The sequence below is a fragment of the Nematostella vectensis genome, chromosome 3 (assembly GCF_932526225.1).
Source record: "Nematostella vectensis chromosome 3, jaNemVect1.1, whole genome shotgun sequence".
NCBI lineage: Eukaryota > Metazoa > Cnidaria > Anthozoa > Actiniaria > Edwardsiidae > Nematostella > Nematostella vectensis.
Window position 1 is genome coordinate 8,420,089 of NC_064036.1, and position 23,271 is coordinate 8,443,359.

At 39.2% G+C, this 23,271-nt stretch overlaps 1 protein-coding gene and 1 long non-coding RNA gene across 6 annotated transcripts; one reads left to right on the forward strand and one right to left on the reverse strand.

Annotated features, from left to right (window-relative positions):
• Positions 1-1,028: 1,028 nt before the first annotated feature.
• LOC5512073 (protein polyglycylase TTLL10) lies at positions 1,029-23,186 on the reverse strand. Of its 5 annotated transcripts, none has more exons than XM_048725123.1 (21): positions 22,910-23,172; positions 22,626-22,702; positions 21,144-21,294; positions 19,837-19,952; positions 19,074-19,173; positions 18,920-19,007; positions 17,725-18,560; positions 17,124-17,268; positions 14,524-14,642; positions 14,288-14,396; positions 13,753-13,844; positions 13,455-13,626; positions 13,135-13,318; positions 12,874-13,014; positions 12,627-12,743; positions 12,463-12,556; positions 9,570-11,810; positions 4,541-4,789; positions 4,187-4,309; positions 3,674-3,706; positions 1,029-2,948 (listed from the first exon to the last, which is right to left on the reverse strand). In XM_048725123.1, the coding sequence occupies exons 3-17, from the start codon at positions 21,268-21,270 to the stop codon at positions 11,704-11,706; spliced, it is 2,547 nt and encodes an 848-aa protein (XP_048581080.1). In that variant the 5' UTR covers positions 21,271-21,294; positions 22,626-22,702; positions 22,910-23,172; the 3' UTR covers positions 1,029-2,948; positions 3,674-3,706; positions 4,187-4,309; positions 4,541-4,789; positions 9,570-11,703. The 5 variants fall into 5 exon arrangements, with proteins under 5 accessions (XP_048581080.1, XP_048581079.1, XP_048581078.1 ...); XM_048725122.1 differs by having other exon boundaries at positions 22,626-22,707; XM_048725121.1 differs by lacking the exon at positions 22,626-22,702 and having other exon boundaries at positions 4,708-4,789; positions 22,910-23,186.
• LOC125561243 lies at positions 11,783-20,524 on the forward strand. The gene is made up of 3 exons (XR_007307277.1): positions 11,783-11,886; positions 19,809-19,992; positions 20,457-20,524. It is a non-coding gene; the product is annotated as an uncharacterized LOC125561243 (long non-coding RNA).
• Positions 23,187-23,271: the final 85 nt, after the last annotated feature.

The following is a 23,271-nucleotide window of genomic DNA, read 5'->3' on the forward strand; positions in this document are numbered from 1 at the left end:
GGACTTCGTTTGAAGCCGTGTTTTTGGTATTCGTAATGTGTAAGAGCATGAAAGGAGCCATATTTGGCTCCGGTAAGATTGTGTTTAGAGGATTGCTCAATCTTTGGTAGGAAGGAGGCCTTCTTGTTGGTTCTCATTTCCTCGCTGGAAAATTGTGCTAGCGGTATCTGCTCGACTGCTGGCAACGATCCCGACAAGTCTACTTTACCACTTCTGTAAGTATCAGCAAGGTTGGAGAACTTCGATTCAGCTTTCGTTATTGGGTTCAACGGATTTAATTTTGTACTTGAATGCCTATGAACTGGATGACCATGTCTTGTTATTTGGGTATGACTTCTTGTTCCAGAAGTTGTCTTGTTTGGAACATAGACTGGAGCGAGCAAAGGATCCAATCTGCCATGGAAGGTTGATGGACTTGAGCCTGGCGTTGGTGTTGGCGGTCTTTCAGTCGTTGCTGCCTTTAGTATTGCTAAAATTGCCGGCTGAACACACTTATCTTGTCTCACCTGCTTTGCACTTTTACTCATTTTTTCGTGTGATTTCTTCCCGGAATGGGGCTTTTTGCTCATCTTTTAAAAATATTACCCTATCTATATTTCCGGCGCGCGTTCGTCTCCTCTCTGTGCTCACGCAATCACTGTGTAGTCATAACAACATGACGTCATTTAAATTATAATCAGGAAAGTCGACAGCTTTGTTCGAACGCTCGTAAAAAATCTTCGAGTGTTCTTATTTAGTCTCTTTTTTTTTTCTTTTTTAATTGGGTCATTTTTGCTTCTTCTTTAGTGTAAATGTATTTTGATCTGTCACGCGAAACGATACACAACAAAACCCATCTTTTATTTTGATCTGTCATTTTTGCGAGTGCAAAGGCGTGGAACGCGCTATCAAATGAGGCCCGCATCATAAACACCAGGTTCTTTCAAAAGAGAGAGTAAATGAGCTGTCCTAGACTTGGCAGGAGCCAGTCTGCCATCAATCAGCCAGTTCGTTAATTAAATAGTACGTTAGGTAATGGAGAAACGATAAGTTATTAGTCACTTTATTCTTAGTAAATGTATTAGGTAGGTAATCCGAAAGCTTAATTAAAGTTTAGATAAGTTATTACTTGACAAAATGCAAAAAAAGAAAACACCTATCTTGTTCAATCAAGACAAATTGTAATATTTGAGATGCGAGAATACGCCTAGGCAATGATACACAGCACAGACTCCTTGAAGTTGATTTTTACGCGGGATGTGTCATATTCTATTGGAAATGAACGAATCACAACATATAACGAGTAGGGTTGTCAGGCAAAGGCCCGTAGCCAGAAGGGGCCCAGGGATTCGAACTAGAACCCTTCCCCCCCCCCCCCCCCCCCCCACTCGACGGGAAGGTCTTTATTAATGAAGGAATATAAAGTACCCCTGCGAGCAAAGACACTGTCCCCACGTATCTGTTTTCGTTTGAAAATCGAAACCTTTTTGTTCCGTTTTCAAAAAAAACCCGCGTTTACACGAAGAGTTTCATTTTGATCATATCGAGAAAATTTAGCCAAAACTTGTCGTTTTTCCCAGACGCGGTCACTTCCATATAAGGAAACTAATATATTCCTTATTTGGAAAAACTGCATGATTCTTGTCATTTTCTAAGGCTGCCGTACCGCAGGTGCTTCGTAAACTTTATGAATTGTATTCAAAAGAGAAAAACAGTGACTGTGCTCATCTCTAGTCAATGGGGAAATCATCTGAACCTAAAACGACAACTTTTTCTTCATATGCGACCCATCCCCACGAAAACTCAGAAACGATACGAAAGTTCTACAGCGCATGCGTACTCGCACGCCAAGTGGACTGGACCTGAATTATAACGCCATCGTTTTCGAAAGGGTTCCGTTTTTGTCCGTCCCCACGAAAACAGATACGTGGGGACAGGGTCTAAGGAAAAATGGCCCGCTAATGCCTAGTGCACACTAGTGACATAACGACATGACAACATAGGCGCGCGCACTCTTTTAAAAGTCCGCCATAATTACATGGACATAATGACATAAATGAAAAAAAATGTTTTTTCTTTTATGTCTTTATGTTCATGTCGTTTTGTTGGGCTTCTGTCAAAATGTCGAACCATTCAAACTTGAACATATGAACTTAAAGGGTGCACGCGCCTATGTCATTATGTCGTTATTTCACTAGTGTGCACCAGGCATAACTGGGAAAAAAAACTCTACAACCTAGCCAAAATCCTGGCTGCGGGCCTGAGGAAGCTACACGTATAAATGTGATAACACAGGAGCTAGGATACTATGCCTGTGAATTCTAAATTATATCATAAGAAATTCATCCTACGTTTGTATTTCTAACCTTCTACAAATCAGCGAAATTCGTATAATACTATTGCAAACGAAGTTTCGAATCGAATCCTCGCCTCTGAGTGTTCGTGATAACGCTTTCGCCGATTTAGGTTTCATCTAAAAATCCTATTCAAGGAGGAGAGTCCTTTGGTGCATGTTTCCTCTATTAGGGCGAAAACTATTTACAGTATATGGTAGCAACTGACCTTCGTTTTGCAAGACTAACTTTACACCCCTGTGTTCATTATAACGCTACAGACCATAAAATATTCTCGATAACCATCGGTCTTCCTAACGGTGGCTGCTTGATGGGTTTGTGTGCTTGAAGTCTGTCAAGATCATCTAACCTTATCAAAGAGTGCTGTCTTTTTGGCATGAACCCCCGAAAGTGCGGTGTTAAAATGCTCTGGTACTCCACGTTAATGTCGCACACCAGCCGATAGCAAAAACAAAGACGGCAAAACTAGTGAACTAATGGCCACGTTCACTGCGTTATTACTGTCGGCGCCCGCAGCAGGGGAAACAGCTGTAGACAAACACGTCGAAGAAGGAGGCGTTTTTGAGGTTGTAGGTATATTTGACGAAGACTGCATTATTGAGGATGTAGGGGGTTCTGGAAGAGGAAAGAACACATAGATAAATTTACTCAATAGATGCTATAAGGGAATAATGCTCAAATGGGAATTATGTTCAAATGGGAATAACATAGATCCAATGGAAATAAGAAAATGTTCAAATTGGAATAAGATAAATTGTCAAATGGAAATAAGATAAACGTTCAAATGGGAATAAGATAAATGTTCAAATGGGAATAATATAAACGTTCAAATGGGAATAGATAGATGTTCAAATGGGAATAAGATAAATAAGCAAATGGGAAAAGGATAAATGTTCAAATGGGAATAAGATAAACGTTCAAATGGGAATAAGATAAATGTTCAAATGGGAATAAGATAACTATCCAATGGAAATAAGATAAATGTTCAAATGGGAATAAGATAAATAAGCAAATGGGAATAAGATTAATGTTCAAATGGGAATAAGATAATGTTCGAATGGGAATAAGACAACGTTCAAATGTTCGAATGGGAATAAAATAAATTTTCAAATGAAAAGATAAATGTTAAAATGGGAATATAATAAATGTCAAAATGGGAATAAGATGAATATGTAAATGGGAATAAGATAATTGTTTAAATGGGAATAAGATAAATGTTCAAATGGGGATAAGATAAATGTTCAAATGGGAATATGATAAATGTTCAGATGGGAATAAGATAAATGTTCAAATGGGAATAAGATAAATGTTCAAATGGGAATAAGATAACAATGCGGTACCTGTGGGTGTTTCTGACGCTGTGCAATTAATTTCTAGAAGAAGTAATATGACAACGATTTAAAAGAATTACTACTACCGTCTGCACCTTTACTATTTTAGCTTATTTTCAATATCATAACGACACCATCAGTAGCGTGAGCACATATCATAACGACACCACCGTTAGCGTGAGCAACACCGCTCACCTTGTCCAAACCAAACAAAGAACTACAACATCTGCACCATCAGCACAAATAAAATAATAAGTTGACACTGCTATCATTATCCCTAATAATATTACCAGCATCAACACTATATCACAACAATCATAAATCACCACCGCTATCATCATCACTAATATACTAGCGTGAACAGAAATCATCATAAACTTGCGGCTGAAAGGCACAGTGTGTAAAAATCTGGAAGAAACCATCTAAAAACAAAATTTAATTATTTTACCAATCTTATAATTTTCCATCGAAAATATCACGCATTGACTTCCCTTTTGATAAGACTTAACTACCACTTCTCACCTGGAGGGCATCGTTTGCATGACTTTTGACAGTTGGTGACCATCCAACTACTTGTGCAAGGATCCCCATCGTCAATAGAGGTCTGGCATGCAGCTGTGGGCTGCTTGTCTTCGCAAACAACCGCTGCAGGAAAATAAGAGATCGGTCGTTTGTTTACTTGCCTGTTAGGTGTGATCCGTGTTGTTTTTGTTATTGTGGTGGTGGTGGTGGTGGTGGTGGTGGTGGGGGTGGGTGGTGGTGGTGGTGGTGGTGGTGGTGGTGGTGGTGATGGTGATGATGGTGGTGGTGGTGGTGGTGGTGGTGGTGGTGGTGGTGGTATTTGGTCACGCACTGAAAATACCAGCGTTAATATACCTTGCTGAACAGATAAAGCGTAAGTTATAATCAAGATCCCCTGACTTGTAGTGCATGTTACATTCCCTTGTGCGCTTGTTGTTATATTATGAATAGCGAGTGTAGAGTACTGTTGTCTTTTCACAACTGCGGATGTCGGCCCCTGTATTGGGAAGCCTGTGGCATACCACATGACGTCCTGGTTTAATTGGTGATAACATGTAAGAGTCGCATTGCAACCTTCTCTTGTATGAAACTCCTTGAAAGAACCTGTTGGAATAAGAATATGTAAGAAAAATACACAAGTATTCACTTACTACATTAAATTTTCACCTTTTTGCTCTAAATTCATATTGCAACTTAAAAAATATACACCAATTTCAAAAATGGTTGCACTCGAGAATCTGTGTCGTAACCAGCGGTGGTTCATGGGTAGCGTATAAGCGACCGAATTATTGTATCTGAAAGCCATGTAAATGTTCATAAGAACATAAACAAGAATTCTATAGCTTTTGAAACTTGTATTTGTATTTTATTTACGCTCATTTGCTTATTTTCTTGATACCCATGTAGCACTGCGGGTTACGGTAAACAGATTCTCGGAGTGCATCCTTATTTGAAATAGATTATACACGGCATGTGCACGGGATTGAAAACGCACGGAAATCAACTACCTATAAGTTATAGCATGGCACGAGAGGCACGAGGGGAATTTACTGATTAAATTGATTAATGATTAGTCATCCCGAGGTTGCGGGGACATTTAATCACTAAATTCCCCGAGATACCATGCTAAAACTTAGTAAATGATCACCGAGGAAATAAACTCGCAACTACGAGTAATATTAGGTTGTATGAGCAAACACGGTTCAATGGATCAGGGCATTGCATAGTGCATTGTTCTTTTTATCTCTCTAGGACCACCACATTTTCACGAACAATTCTCACATCAAACATAGTTGATTTACATAGTTGCTCTACCTAACGCCAGCCCAGCGAAATACAGAGAAAAGAGGCCTCTGCTAGCAGGGAACATTAGCACGCACGCGTAAAGCAATCAAAATCATCCCACATGGATCTCGTCTAACGTTGTTTACGTATCACGAGATCAAGTACTCTGGTACCTTGGCGCAAGGGGGCGCAAGGTCTATTCCAGCGCCAATAATATACATGCACAAATTTCTCGATTCTGATTGGCTGAGAGTAGTTCAATTTTCATGTAACATCACTGGCAGCCCAAGCTCATTCACATTTTTTATAGTGGGGCAGTTAATAATAATAACTTTATTCTTATAAATACCAATACAGGTATATTAGGATAATATACAAAGTAGGTTGGCTTATATGCCTATCCTCTAGTCATAATATTTAATTACATCATCACAAAATTTCAGGACTAGGCTCGTAATGGAGTCATCTGTTAAGCTCATAATATACAAAAAAATGTCTTTTGGCCATAACAGTTTGAAAGAGTTATTGATTGCAAATAGATCATTAAAAAAATACTCGACGAATATCATTGACATAGTCGCATTCTATTGGTATGGTACTCATCCCAAACCTTATTTTTTTCACATTTTTCACAAATCCTGAATTCATAAGGTAAATTTTAATAGCGGCCTGTTTCAATTGCTAGTTTGTGTGTTATGACAAGAGCGCGCGCTGTTTTACAGTGTTTCAAACAAAAACTTGACTTTCCTAATTTGTACATGAATATTATTAATAAGTAATCATACAGTTTTCTCGTTTAATTCGGGATAAATTTGCATTTGTAAGTTTTTCAAAAAAGCTCAAATTGCTCGCCAAAGACGCCTCGTGCAATTATGATACTTTTTGAAAAACTCCCTCGTGCAAATTAATCCCGAATTGAACTCGAAACTGTATGATTACCTATACTAATCAGGAAGCTGCCTTATTTATTTCCCTGGTGGAAGTTAGAAGACAAGCATCTTCTCTCATGCACTGATGCAAGCAGAGGGAAATTTAGAAGACAAAAGATTATTTTGTCTTTTTCTTATTATTCCTCATTATGAATGCATTATTTATGCATGAGGGAAATTTAACTAAATCTCTCTCATCATGAATGTATGAGGGCAATTTAGAACCATTTCAACATCTGTTTTGAGGGAATTTCGCTAGTAATCGTCTCAGAAAACAAAAGAATTCGAGGTGATCATGGTATTACTTCAAATATGCACCCCGCTTCGAATGTGTGCCCCCCCCCCCCCAAAAAAAAAAAGTTCTGAAAAAGGCCTGGATTTTTTTTAAATGTCTAGATTTTCAAATTTGCGCTCCGAAATAGGCGCGAAAACAAGCATTTTACGGTGACCTTGCGTGGGGTGGTCCAAGTTGTATCCGTCCAGATGAAAGCACAGGTAGCCTGTACAGGACCCGAAACGACCCCCAGGAGTCCCCGAAATGAACCCCAAGGAATTGCGGTAATGGACAAACAAAAGGAATGTGGAAGGATTGGCTTTCAGTTTTAAAAACATTCTTAAGGTTACTTTTGTGCATCATGTTTGTTTGTACGGCCGACTACAGGGTTGTACGGCCGACTACATGAAGGAAATTAAAACTCACATAAATATTGCTTTCAACAAAAGCCACATCTTGCAACGGTAGTAAAAGGGTGGTTCGAGTGCATTACTCAGTGTGCTTTTGTCATTCCGCCAACTTCTCGGCCAAACCGGCTGCCTAAAATGTGTCGGTAAATATTTGCTAATGTGAACATGGATTTCGTGGTGAAATACACGTTTGGTTGTCAAATAAATATGGATTTTTACGGGTGATGTTTACCGGAAACGAGATTTATATTGTCAGAGTCATGTGTCGGAACTGCAAATGTTTAGAGTGTGATGGAAGGTTAACGGTTTGGTTGTTCTGAGCAAGGCTGTGCTATGTTAATTTTATATTCCTTTCAGTAGCAATTAAAAGTTGTGTATTTGTTTTGGACTCTGTTTATGGGTTTACCGCAGGGGCAAAACCCTTAATTATGCTTTAAGAGTTGCAAGTGATTTCTTCTGCTTTCCCTTTGTCCATTACCGCAATTCCTTGAGGTCGATTTCGGGGATTCCTCGATATGGTTTTGGGTCCGGGATCACTTGGGGTACTTTTTGGATCATTTCGGGTCCTGTACAAGCCCAAGCTCACAGTTTTTATTATTTTTTTTATTTTAATGAAATTCCCAATAAAAACATGTGACTCGCCGATCTGTTAGAAGTGATCATTTTAGTTACCCCGGTGAAGTATAGTAAAAATCAGCGACCTCTGCAATTTCGCACAAGATAAATGATGATAGAAGCCGAGTTTTGGCCCGGGTTAAACCCTGGGGTAAAACGATTTCATCAGAAGCCAAACAAAAGCCACACAAACGCAAAGTACAAGAAGCATCACATATACAGTATATATGTAAGTAAAATGCGAGTTACAAAATCGTACCACCCAAACATTATCAGCCCCCCCCCCCCCCCCCCCCCCCCACCTCACACACACAGACACACTCCCCTCTAAATAATGACTGCTCCCTGATTGAAGGCGGTCGAAATAGATGTACTGTGTAGTCTGGTGCTTTTTAACAAAATTCTCTGGAACTAAACCCTGACGTGCTATTTCAAGATCAGTTTGTTCGCCTGTTGGCATGAACTTAGGGTGATAGGGTTCACTGAAAGTATATAACACACAAGATCAAACTCTTGTATCACCCATGAAGGGCCAGCTTCTGCATCTAATAAAACTACTTATATGCGCGTTTAGATCGTTATATTCAGTTATCCTAGAGTCGATGGTAACCTATAGAGAGAACACAATAACTAGGGCAATAATACGTAGGCAGTAATCGTGAGGGGTGCTCGAGGGGTTATAAGAACACTGTACTTATCGAGTGTATCGTACCGGCAACCCACTGAATCACGAGCACGAAATACTCAGATGTACCGCGAGTTTGAAGACGCATTCTCTTCCCACAGCAACTCCAGGCAGAGGTTATCAGGGGACTTCCCTTACGAGATTGTGTTGATTCATAAGCGCCGCACAAACAAAAACAAAGGCTTTACATTTTGCCATTCAGCTTAATCCGTGACGTCATAAGCTTGTGAATAACTTGTGAGAAACCAAGTGCAGATGAAAAGGTGAGCGATTTGAGTTGCTTTGACCTTATCGACAGCTCCAACCATACGCTTTTACGGAAGGGCTCGCTAATAGAGCCGAGTCGTTGGTACCGCGCTGGCGGTCTTGTTGGGGCTTAGCAAAGACCACAAAATCCCCTTTATAGAATTTATTTAAAGTTCACTACTTTGTTTTTTTAGTTTAAGTCATAACAGTTGTCTCAGACATTTCATCTCTTGATCAATACAGCAAGATAAAAGGTTCAGAGATGAAAAGGATCCTACTCGATTGCTAAAGATTGTCAAAACAACAAGGAGCGCGGGCATTTGGCCACGATTTATTAAATTCTGATTTTACAAACTAAGGCCGTCAACGATATAAAAGTACAATCAAAGAGAAATATACAAAAATGATTCGAGAACATACATAAAAAAAGTCCGGAAAAGAAGATCGGATGTATTTGAAGTCAAATGACTCCCTGGTGAGAGTTTTGCTTTGACTAAACAGATCTCTTTAAAATATACGATCTTGCGTGAAAAATTAATCTGGAAAAACTTTATTTATTATTTGCCTCTATTGTAAAACAATTACAATTAGCAGGTCGAGTAATGACTGTGTAAACACAAAATGCGTTGTTAACAAACACCATCTGTTTGCAAAATCCACTTGAACGTTTGTTTACAAATCAGAACAAAATTGCGAAAGAACTATCTTCTATGTATGGTCTGGGTAAATTCTAATTAACTTAAGCTGCTGGACTGTCAAATTCATACGTAAAAAGTATCAAATTATATAGGACAGATTACAACATGATCAAATTTGCTTGAAAACAATTTCCCCGAAGTGCAGTCATTGCAGTCATACTGTTTTTACTTGGGTCCTCAAATCGCCAAGAGACGCCTTCTTTAGACTCTCTCATTCACCAAGTATCGTTGAGTGCACCTACCTTTAACAAGCGTTAACAAGCAGCAAAACCCGACGACTAGACGAGCCTTCATCATTGTTCGAAATTTCCGCGAGGATACCTTGAGACTAACCAGATTCCGTGGTGAGCCTGTCACTTGGCAACTCAAGAGGCACAAGTTGAAATCTTTTGTTTGTGCGAAAGCCGATAGAAAATACTTGACCTTTGTACCCTCTCTTTTATCTTGATAACTTATATTCAAATAGTCATTTTGATAAAATTGCAAACCTAGGTGTCTTTTGTTCTATCATGGCCCCCCTAGCGCACCTAGAGAATTATTCGCGCATGATCACGCATGCGCAATCGTGCGCAATGCCCGGGGGCTGGCTACAGTTGATACTATTGTCCTACGCGTTTATAATTTATTATTATTATCTCCATGTGAGCTATATATGTCAGCAACTAGACGGGAGGTCTTACGATCATGGATTATTACAGAGAAATAAGGGCAATCCCGGGGACCCAGGCAGTAGAGCGTGGACCGAATCAAAATGTTATACACTTATTTCTAAATACGTTGTCAGCGTAAACGGCAAATTCCAATTGACATGCGGTAGTTCTGCCATCAAAAAATACAATGGGAATCGTCATATTGTTACTAAATGTGAGAATAACTTATTATGCAAATAGTTAACTTGTCATTTTTATTCTTACAAAAAATTGCACCATAAGCGAGAAGTTGGTCTTGGAACTGCTATTTGTACAGCGTGTATTGAAATTTGGTACTACAATATTTTGTAAAAAAGGATAATGAGTATCACTTTCATAAAAGTTATATCACCTCACATTTTTTGCTGTGTTTTGTAAATTTCTGCATTAATACCCAGCAGGCGTGCTTAGAGGAAAGATCAAATAATAAGATCATATAAACTAAATTCCTTTGAATTAAATCTTGGTTAAGATATCTTCTAGCATGGATACGAGTAAGTCGAACCTTTCCTAATTTATCAAGGGCTGGACCCTCAAGCATTTTCTGATCCATCAAAGGCTAGATATGGATCATCCAGCATAGATATGAGTAAGTCAAGCCTTTTCTGGTCCAAAGAGCTTCAATGGTGCCAACCATAACCGTCAAAAACCCTCGTTTAGTAAAACGATACCCAAACATCTTTTCCAAAACGAAAACACAAAAGCACCGGTTACACGATTACATAACAATCTTTATGATTTTTAACGGAAAACACGAAAACTATTTAAAAATTGTGAAAGCAGAGTGTCTATTGGAAGTTTCCTTGAGGGTGTAATTGATAATTTAGAGCGGATGGCCTGTTAAATAGCGCGAATTCTAATAGATTCTATTATCTTTTAACGGTTGATGTTTCCGTCAGACCTCCGGAAGTAAACTAGTGATATGCGGATTGTGTTATCAATCGATATCAAACAGCCCAATATTATTGTCGATGTCGAATCCGTTGTATCGCGCCGCCGCATTTTCAAAACATCGATTTGTTTTTGTCTTTTGGGATTTTCTGTTCTGCCAGTCAAATTATTCTGAGCCAATCAGAATCTCGCTTTGTGCAGTTGCCTGGCTTTCTGTCGTGACACTGCCTGGTTTTCGTCCATAGGGAAGCCAGGGAAGTGCACAAAGCGAGATTCTGATTGGCTCAGAATGGTTTTACTGACGGAACATAAAACCAAAACAAATCGTGTTTTGAAAACGCGGGTCGCGATACAACGGATTCGACAGTAATGCTATCAATTTAGGCCACAAAACACTTGCATTGCAATTGAAAAGATGGGGGTATTTTTTTCTATAGGAAACCTACAAGAACCCAGCGAAAGTTTAATATTACAAACATTAAAAAACAATTCCTAACTAACTTATTACATACCTTAGCATTTTTACACCATGTCGGGTTTTATAAACACCGACCAATAATAATACAAAATATATTTAAAAAATCACACTATACAGAAACCAATAGGACACATTTGATGTATCAACCGTCAAGTCTATTTACAAATCTTCCAGCTGCAGGGCTCTTTTCTGTGACGTCGATTGATCTGCAAATGACGTATCACCAGCAAGGAGTGAGTTCTCCATGATTGCTTTGTAGGCAGATCACCAGTGGTCCAGGGTGCAAAGTATGGGACAGCGACAAATGCCGACTGATGGTCAACCTTTGCCTTCACCATTGTAAAGAAGCTGGAACCTGCCAAGGTTTTCCAGAGGGAAAATTGGCTTTTTCTTCATAGACTTCTCAAAAAGTTCAAGAGCAAGTTCTGCAAAAAAAAGTAGACAACAAAAATGACAATGTGGTTTTGAGCTATCTGCTTCGTTGAGCGCTTCCATTAGAAGGTAAATAAGATCTTACTTATCGTGGTTTGGGTAAGTGTTACTGATTGTGATGATGTTGGGTTAGTGTAACCGATTGTGATGTTGGGCTAGTGTTACTGATTGTGATGTTGGGTTAGTGTTACTGATTGTGATGTTAGGTTAGTGTAACTGATTGTGATGATGTTGGGTTAGTGTTACTGATTGTGATGTTGGTTGGGTTAGTGTTACCGATTGTGATGTTGGGTTAGTGTTACTGATCGTGATGTTGTTGGGTTAGTGTTAATGGTTGTTAATGGTGTTGGGTTAGTGTTACTGATTGTGATAGTGTTGGGTTAGTATTACTTATTGTGAAGATGAAGGTTTAGTGTTACTGGTTGTGATGATGTTGAGCTAGTGTTACTTATTTTGATGATTTTGGTGTTAGTGTTACTGGTTGTGGTGGTGATGATGTTGGGTTAGCATTACTGATTAGGCTGATGTTGAGTTAGTGTTACTGATTGTGGTGATGTTGGGCTAGTATTACTGATTGTGATAATAATAATGATGATCATAACCATCATCATCATCATAGAATCCCCTATAATAATAGTGACTTACTGATTGTGTTGTCTACCATGTTGGGCATCAGGTCTTTCAACACCTGGCAACTAGTACTAAGCGATGGATTAACGTTGATTTCAATAAGCCACACCTACAAGATATGCAACAAAACGTTCCAGTATAGCCATAAACATCATGTAATACAAAGTAAAAAAAATCACCTTGAAGTTTTCATCAATCATAAAGTCAAAGCCCAGCAGATCGAAGTAACCGTGGCGTCGGTGAAGCTTCTTGCGGACACTGTGAAAACACGTCAGCATAATCTGCTGCATTCGTTTCTGTTGAAAAAGTGTTTGATAGTTAAGGGCAATTAGCTACTTCGAAATCGCATGAATAGCCTAGAAAAGTAAACAGAATAAAATATTTTGTCTCTAGATTTAGCAATAAATAAGATGCGTGCCTTCTCACCGTAAATGTAGTAAACAACCAGTTTTCTGGTAGCTGTTTTTCTTTAGTATGGTGCTCATCGATGTACGCTTGTGCACGTTCAAACGACCATACCGTCTCTTCCTTCATACTCGAGAACAAGGGATGCTTCTTCTGAACATACTGCAAGAAACATTTTCGCAGCGGAATTAGAGTTCCCTCTACCCACAAAGGTTCAGGGTTTTTGGCGCACGATTATGCTTATATGGATTTGATTGGTCAGATGTACGTGCAGCTCCTCACCTGATTGGTCAGATGCGCGTGAAGCTCTGTGCTGCTCTCCGTAGAGTAGGGCGAGTAGGGCACACAGGATACCCGGATATAACCGGGATGGTATAGCACAATGTAAGGCCTGGTGCTAGCAATGAACATGTAGGTCCGTACATCGAACTTGAATCCATTTAATAAAAGGGGATTGGTGATGTACCTAGAATGAAAAACAATGACGTTAGATAGAATATGATTTTTAATCAAGTACGACAATTGCCAGTAGCGAGGTAATCCGAGGTAATTATAAACAATAATAAAAGAGTGGTTGATCGACATTCTTTAAGCTGCCTTACCGCTGTATGACACGTCCTTGGGGAGGTCTAACATGACTGATGCGCCTGCCATCTGTGTTCTGCTGCTGACCGTTCAACTTAAGCTTCTCGCGTAATTGTGCTGAGCTGTTAACAATATATATGCCTTTCCCTTGGTTCTGTCCAATAGGTTTGCAGATCCAGATCTCCCCCTCTGCAACCAAACATACAAGCAGAGACAGTTTACTATTTTCAACGTTGAACATTGTAAGAAATTGCCACATTTTATTCTCGCTATAAAATGGTAATAAAAACTACTCTGCACAGGCTACGGTGATACCTTGGTAGATGCTATTGGCGAATCGCTCCTTCTCCGTTTGGTTGGTCAGTGCATACGTCTCGGGAACAAAATCACTCAGTGTTATGCGTTGCCTGAAAAGGATATTAAAAGACGGCAATAAGTGCTGGACAATTATATACAAAAGAATCTGTTAAGGTATTGTACATACATACGTACATACGTACATTTTCGAGTCGCGCAACTGTTTTGCGCGTTTATTCTAGTAACATTAAGCTTGACCCGGAACAAACTCTCATATCATAATGTTGTTGAGCGCTTGGCTTTCTCATAAACCTCATCTTGCCATTTTTAAAGGCTCTGGGATCAGGGTAAAAATGTCACTGATTTAAAAAAAATACCTAGGATTATGGTGTGGACGTAACCAACACATTTCTGTTGTGTGTTGGTATTATCTGGGCAAACTACCAAGTTCCACACCTTGAGTGAACTGACCCTTCGTAAATGCGTGGATGGAGTGGAATACAGGGATAAGTCTAAATAAGTATAAATTTCACAACTCTTATAATAGACATACCTTGATCCAACCTTATCAAGAACTCTCACATATTCTTGAAGGCTACTCAGGAGTCCAATTTTGGTTGTTAAAAGGCCAATGTTGGAGATGTGATTTACGAGTTGCTCTCCTGAATAAGCATTAAGGTAAGCACATTCGGTAAATTCAATAAATCACATTCGGTAAATCTTTATTATCTCTTTTGAAATCCTGTATTCCTCCTTTCTTTTTTGTACATAACAACAGAATATAAATACCTTCTTTAAAGTTGTTGTAATCCAGTTGGCTCTTGCACTCGACCCATTTCATCTTGAACGAGGAATCATTCTTATCTTCCAGCCTTCTCCAACCCATTGACACTAAAGTTGCATCGACCCTGTACAAAAAATGACAGCTATAATTCTGGAGTATCTAAGATACTAAAACATCTTACATAGAATAGAAGAGCGCTTACTGAAAAAGGAAAAGGAGATACTAGAAATGCTTAATGACGGCCAATTAGGAAAATAACGGTCTAGAGATTCTTATTTCTCTTTAGTGAGGAGGAGGGGAGAGGAAAAATGAGCAGGGAAGCGTGAGAAATGTTATATAACTTTACAAACCACCTATTTATCTGATAAAGTAGAATACTTTCAAGATTTCTTTAATGTAGCGCTGAAGAATAGACTATTTTCTTCGAAGCCGTATTTGCTGATAAACGTAATGTTTACGTGTATATACTATATTAACTACTTACTAATAGAGAGTGAGGTCATGCCGGGAAATATCAAACTGAGGCTTTTAGCGTATCGTATGTTTTTTGAGGTCGATGCTTCTGGGCTCCCTGTCTTATAACGCGCGCTTTGCATTTTAGGATTTGAGATATTATAGGATATCAATCAAGTAGAATCATTTATCAACAACGGTCAAGTGCAGTTCAGTTTTATTCCAGGTTTAACTGTCCAAATTAAACATCTCTTTTGGACTTTCAAAACATGTACAGCAAAAACATTTGCAAGAGAATGTCAATGTTCAAAGTCATGTTCTACGAACGGGGGAAATGAAGGATATACAATCTGGAAACACGTGTCAACGAAATATTTAATCTTCCTCGTCACTTTCGATTATCACTCTTCGCCTTTTTTGACCTTGCACAATCTTGACAGGACCGTTAAAGATTTGGAAGCTACAGCCAGTAATGCTCCTGATATTGGCTCCTGCAAATACGGCTGGCAGGTTTTGCAATGCCGAGGGATTTGTCCTTACAGGACTTGCAAAGCTGGTTGATTGCACGGATTGCATCGACATGAGACGGCCATCTTGACATGTGACTGCACTTCTACTTTCCATAACTTGACCAGATACACCTGGCTGAGGGGCTGTTAGACTCTGGTTCGCAAGCTCCAGGTTTCGGCTCAAGATGTAGGACATTTGCCGCTGATGTTGATCGCTCGCAGATTTATACGGTGGAAAGCTTTGGGTGTTTTTTGTGGCCACTTAAATCCGCATTGTCACCAGTTTACTTCCGGTCGATTACGTATGAATCTCCGATTATTTTTAACGGAAAACACGAAAAATATTTCAAAATATAGAAAGCAGTGTGTCTATTGGAAGTTTCTTTGAGGATGTGACTGCTAATTTAGAGCGGATGGCCTGTTCAATATTTCGGATTCGAATAGATTCTTTTGTCTTCTAACGGTTTAGGTTTCCGTCGGACCTCCGGAAGTAAACTGGTGACAATGTGGCTTTAACTGGGCCACAAAGTTCTCTGGTGTGTTAGCATCCAGAAGCCTGCCAATGCTTGTTTTCCTGACGGAATGGTTGCTCACTTTTCCTCCCGTTTTCTGTGTTAAACCATGGATCTCGGCAGCTTTCTTTAGGAAGTTTCCTATCTCATTCTTACCAAGCGGACATTTATTATACCAGATGTTGTCGGAATTTCGGCGGTTGTCTTTACAGTAAGGAAAAATGGCGAGTCAGGTTTTTTCATTTCCTCTGGTGGAAATGGCTTTTGAAGATTTTATATCCAAGCACTGGACATTTATCACTACCCGTTGCGTATATCTTCGGCTGGAAAGCTCGTCGGTGGTCATTTTTTTGGCCGCTACCGGTCTTCGTCCCTCGCTCGTTGAGCCACACTAACATCTCTCTGCCGTCCTCGCTGAGTTGGGGTTGCACGTCTCCCCAGCACAGTTTTCGGCTCTCGTCCCTCTGAAGCCAAAATGTACAGATAAGAACCAACACATGGTTCTTTGTAGGGACTTAGGGGTCGAAAAACCGAATTCTCCGCTCTTAAAGTGCTTATCTTCATCTTGATCTGTCAGCGGACGTGTGGCGTTGGGCCGGTTTCCTTTCCCGTGCTTCACAACAAGGTGTTTTCGCTTCGCAGCAAGGTAACTACGGGAGGTTTCAAATTCACCATCCTTTAATATGTCGAACTTGGAAACGGTGGATACTGCGTTGAAAACTAGACACAGCGCGCGTACTGTCGTTGCCATATAATAACAGAGTAATATTATTTTATGAAGATTGATTGAGTTGTTATACTAAATCACTCGTAACATTGATAAGTTTTGAATGCTTAAAACATAATAATACCCACACGCTCAACCGCAAAACGCAAATGACCTATGAAGCCATTTGTTACACCCGCATGCTCACAGGGACATAAAATTATAGCATAGTCAGCCACAACTTGTTCTTTCGCAAAATTAGCATTCCACCAAAAAAAAAAAAAAAGGTAAGTCCGTCCCCCCTTTACTACTTACAATGAACTGCCGGTATCATCGTCTATCTATCATTCTACCGTATAACATTAGTATTACACCTAAAAAATAAATTCTTAATAAATAAATAAGGGCAAGTCTTTACTACTTACATTGAACTGCCGTTTCCATTGCTGACGTAGAAGGTTGGCTGCCGGGATGTGGGTGTCATGCGTGACTTTGTGCCCTCCTTACGAGAGCGCGGGGTGTTGTTTTTCTCCTTACTTATCTCGTCGCCTGGCGAAGACCCACCTGAATCTGAATACCATTCAAGTGAAATAGAATTAGATTTAATTGCTGGACAAACAAACGTTTAGACAGGGAGTTGATGTATTATTTTTCAGCCATGTAAAATTGACTTTGTTGTAAATTCAGACCCGTAGCCAGGATTTTGAGTGGGGATTGGGGGGGGGGGGGGGGGGGATGGATGGGTTGCGCAGCAGAGGTATTATAGGAAATATTTAGGTTCAATTAGAAATTACCCGCTTTTTCATTCCGCTGCAAAGGGGATTTCAAACGCACCAAGCTCGCCCTTCTATGTACGCCGCTGTTGTATGTTTCATTTGAAACATATTACAACAAAAACACATATACCTTGTTTCTGATAGGTTTAGGTGATAGAGATATGATTCTAAATTCTTTAAAAAGTTTGCAAAGACGTCTTGAGTTTTGTTATAGGATGAACGTAGGATGAATGTGAGCACGACATCTTACCTCGCCCAGACCCGCTGTCTTTTGAAGGTGACGTTGAGCCCGATGATCCACTTGTTTTCTTGCTTTTCTCGATTGGGCAAGAGACGATTGCATTATCAAGATCGTTGGCACATCCTACCGGGGATATGACATCAAAACACTCCAGAGATGACGACAAATGCGAGGAGAGCTCACACGCGCCATTTGCCTCTTCATCATCACCAACAACAAGGGTTGTATGAGGACAGTATTTCCGCGTAGGAACACACTCTGGGCATACACACTTTTTCAGTTGCATAACTTTCGTTTCTACAGTATTCAAGAGCATTTCCAGAACTTGGGATGCCTCCTCCTTGCATGTTGATATACGTGCATTATATACTTGTAAGTGTGCACTGTTTTCATTAAATTCAAGATTACTTTCTGAGTACTTGCAAGCGGTTTGCTTAAATTGTTTAGTTTGAGTCTTAACAAAGTTTTCTATTGTCCCAACTTCACTATTAGATCCCTCTGTATGCCCATTTTCGCCAGAATCCTTGCTATCCACCAAAACGAATACTCCTTCTGATTGGTCATGTCTCCTTGACATCTCATCATTTCCACAATCTTCTTTTCCAAGTTGCTGTACATCACTGGACGATTCCTCTTCCTCTGCAGCCGCTCCACATGCATCGTCATCTTGCTGATCAATGGCAAAGATGGATTTTCTCCCGGGGTTGTACTGGGATTTTCTCCACGAGTGTTCAGAGCAGTAGCTCTTGCAGATGCCCATGAGCCAAGTGTCAATAGACTTGAAGTGGTATTTCATACTATGGTAGCTTTTAGAAACAAATTTGTACGAGTCAAATACCTGAACCCTGAAAACAATAAAAGAGTACATGACGAAGGATTGAAAATCCCTTTGTTCTCTAGACAGGTAAATGAATAGAAGGGAGCACTGATGTATTATACGAAACAACTAAGTGAATAGTTCAGTGCACACAGCTATATTCATTCTCTCCCAAAACTGTTAAGGATACTGAACCTTTTACCACCAGAGGTAATAACAGGCGTCCCATTACTAGAGTCTTTAAAAAAACGGCCTTTACATAATTAGATCCTTGCAGATCTGGCCACATAAGACTCTGGTACATAAAATTCTAGATCTGGCTGCCAATACCTAATAACTAGCATACGCTAAAATAGGTTAATTCGTTTCAGTATCTAAAGTACTTACACTCCTTTCTGCCATCTTGCCCCTATTGTCTTCTCCCCGTCGCCAAGCCAAACTTCGACATGAACCATATCATGTCTCTGCTTTTTCCCTGTTAATGATTATTTCCAATAAGTCAAGATGTTAAACTACAATCATAAATCATAAATTAACTTACACTTCTTGCCATTGTTAACGTAGTATGTGGCGGTTATGAATACCAAATCACCTGGTTTCATGTCCTCTTCATTTTCTATGTCATTTGGCAGAGTATCAAACTGTTAAAGATATAAGAGAGATGGTTAGAATGGTAAACTTTGTCTGTATCCACTATGACTTGCAACGCCTTCAAGAACTGATAAAGTTGTTTATCAGTAAAGCAGTGCTAGTTGCAAGTTTTACTACTTGTGACAGCTTGATTTCATTTGGCATCATCCGAGTGTGTGTTTTTTTGACCGCGAGTTTGCCAACTTCATTTTACTTGAACCTTGTTTGGCCACTGAAACGCAACTGAATGCAAGTCCTTACAAGTGAATATAATTTTTTTTTTATCGAAAAATATTATCAATTTCTGCTGTTATCATAAAGTGTCTCTCGGACTATTTGGTTTATATTTCTTGGGGACAAAAAATTTGATCCTTTATCAATATTTTAGTTTTTCTTCTAGTTCTCTTGCATTGGCTAGTGATAGTTTCATCAGCATTAGATGCAGGGACTCAACATTAAACTTGCATTAAAACTTTTGTTTCATTTAGCCATATCATTAAAAGTTTAGCACAAGTTCTAGTTATGTCAAAACTTGCAAAAAGCCAAGATGTGTCAGATATGGCACCTTAGAGCTGGATGCTTTCAGCACAATATGTTCTACAACGGTAACCCATACTCTATACTCTAACATACTCTCTAACTGCAGAAACATGCATAACATTACAAGACCATACCATGTATGCTTGGTTTCCACCACCAACCACAAACCCAAAGTCTTCCTTCAAGTCAAGCAGGACACGTCTTATCAAACCACAGCAGTCCAGGAACAAAGGGGAGTCGTAATGAGGTGCTATGACACAAATATTCCACTTCAAAATATGCCTTTTACAGTAAGTCTTTGTTTGTGGTTAAAATGATGAACATGGGGAGGGTGCTCCCCTGTAATAGAAACAAATTTCAAGGATAATAGATAAAAATGTGTTGCAGGGTAGAGAAATAGGGTTGCCATAAATTTAATTATTACTGGGCTCCCTGTGCTTCTGTGTTTTTCTTCTTATAAAATTATAAGGAAATGACCAGTTAGGCGTGACTATGTCCCCTATCTTCTCATTTTTTTCATGCCCCTGTGTATTGTGCCGCCCCTACTACATAGATTTACAATGTCTGTTCTGACCTTGATGTAATGTTCATAACATGTTACAATGACAGATGATCTGACCCTACACTAATTTGAGAGGGTTCTTGATTTTAATAATGTTTTTAATAATTATTATGATTGTAATAATGATTTTAATAAGTTTTTGGTTTTAATAATGTAGGAAGAAGAAATTTTTTTATATGTTTTTATTTACAGAACAGACACCTAATACTAGTTCGACAGTGGGACCTTGATGAATCAAACTGACCAATTGAGCTTCCAGCTACAGTTACTCAAACGGGGGGGGGGGGGGGGGGGGTTAGGCATTATATACCATATTTGTGAGCCCGTTTCCCATCATTTTTTTTTTGCTTTTTTATCACTCTAGAACTTTGTAAATCGGGATATTTCCACATAAGCTTGCAGGAATGCGTGTTTACTACGATTTTGCTGGCAGCCATCTTGGAAAGGGAGCCTAAGCCCCAACGTTTTAGAATATCACAGGTCTCCTGCATGCAAGTAATTACCTGTAATTCAGTTTCTAACTGCGAGGGGTATTTAATAAACAAATCTATCTTTGCTCACCCCTGGCTCTTTTGGACCATTTAGAAAAAAGACAGCCATTCTTTGATATTGAACTTCTAAATAACACTTCTAAACATAACACTTCGAAAATTTGTCATTAAAGACTTTGTTATACAATGGGACACTTAAATCTGCGTTTTGGTATTTTAAGGAATAATTGTTGTATTTTTATTTTCTGACGAGCATCCCTATCACTTTTCACTCTTACCCTGAAGAACCCTCATCCCCCAAAACTCGAACTGTTTTTCTTTTCCTTGAGTGTTAAAGTCAACAGGGCTCCACTAAATCTGCTGTATGTTTAATAATGAGTACACTTACAGTCTGGACTATGATACCGCTTCGCATATGGAACTCCAAAGTATTTTTTCACCCCTTCCAAAAACTTGAAACGAAGTGAATTCATTCTTTCTGGGTCTTGCCTGGATATCTTAGCTTTCTCTTCCATTGTTTTTGCTATTTTGAACTCTTTCTGTAAAAACAACCACATTGTATATGATACTGAGTGACTGAGGGGTGATCAAAGACATAGTACACCCCAGCGGGGGTGATTGTCGACAAAATCAATTTTAACATTAAGGGATAGCACTTTGGGTGTGGTCAACAGAAATTCTTACTCCTCAGAGATAGCAAATTGGGAGTGATAGTAAGAATTTTGTTACCCCAAAGAGATAGCAGAATTGAAAAAACTCCTTCAACACCCCCTAAAGGGATAGCAGTTTGGAGGCTTTATTAAGTTTCAAAGTAGGCTGTTGAAATTGATAAGTAGGGAGTGGAAATTATTATTAGCAGGTGCTTGTAAAATAGTAGCTGGTGGTTCCGTCAGCCGTCAGGCCTAAATGAAACCTGTGCAGTCTGTCGAAATATTATATCCTAAAAGATAGGTTGATCACCCCAGTCTATATGGAGTGAGTCCCCCCCTCCCCCGGATGCACAAATAACAAAACACATAACATAGATTGCTAGTGGTGCACATAAACAGTCTGCTTTCAATAAGCTTAAATACAAGATTTTATTTTATTGGGAAGTCGAGAATAGCCTTTGTAGCTGTTTTTTTTTATACTGTATATAGTAGATTTGCAAAGCATGTAGTCACTGCAAATTAAGTATGAAGAGGATATCATGTTTGGCCATATAACGAAGCATTAAGCTTATATTCCATTGTTTTACACACGACTGATGTAAGAGAAATCGTACGTAAGTAACTTAAGTTAATTCCCTTGAAATAGTTCTACAACCCAGAATTTTTTTAAACTTGGCATAAACAATATTGAAGTTAAGGGCTTTCAAAAAATGTAATAAAAAAAATGGGGGTACCGACCTCATTTTCACAACAGAGGGGCGTAGAGTTGACGCGTTTTTACTGATCGCGCAAGAAAAAATTCCAACTCTTAGTTTTCAAAAAGAGTGCCTATAGTCTTTAGAAAATTAAGTTCTGTTTGTCGAGCTGCCAAAATCCGATCTCCTAAACAATAACCCGTAGTAGCTAATGTTCAAAACAAATCACATTTTAAAAGATCGCACTAAAAGACATTGTCGTCGCCACTATTCATATGGTAAAAGCGCCATTTTGAAGTGATTTTACAGCTTTTCAGAGAAATAACAAAACTTCTACAACCCAACTTTTTTTCTTCTTTCAGTATATCATTTTTCCGTATATTTTTAACTATCTGAGCAAATAAAAAATGGGGGTAACCGACTTCGTTTTTCTGTCAAAGCAATTTAAAAAAACGCGCGACTTTTGCTGTGTTTTCTTGTACAACTGTGGCGCGCGCGCGCACTCACACAATTCAAGGGAATTACCTTAGTTAAATTGTACGACTCTTTATGCACGTAGAGATGCTTTATTCGATGATGATCGATTGAACTGCGGTAGGTTACTTTGCTTCAACAATAACACAAGAAAATATATACATGGAAGTTCTTTTCTTATTACTTATAACTTATAATTAAGCTTAATAAGTAACTTAAGGTAACGTTATCAACAACAGTAGGGTTCTTTCTATGGCCTCATTCCCGACGACCGAAGACCGTTTTTAGAAGAGTAAAATTCGACAGCGTTAAATAGATAAAGGCTATACGTGTACCTGTCGGCTTTTACGGAACTTCTCGAATGCTTCTTGTAGATTCGAGTTCTTGTTTCCATCGCCAGGAATGTCCATAACTATCGGTTTGCATCTGTTGGCCATGTTTTCCTTCAAAGGAGATCGACTGTTGAGCACCAAACATGCCATTAAAATGTAGAGAAAACACCTCGTTGTAAAATAAAAGCTCTATCAAAAAGCCGATTGGTGTAACTGTCCAAGGCTCAAGAAGTCTTTGCTATTCAACGGTTGGGGACCCGAACATAAACATCCTTGGTAAGCTAGCAACAAGGACCGTGCAATCAGAAACCAGCATTCTCCCGCAGGGAAATACAATCACTTCCGGTTAAATTGCTTGTACCGTT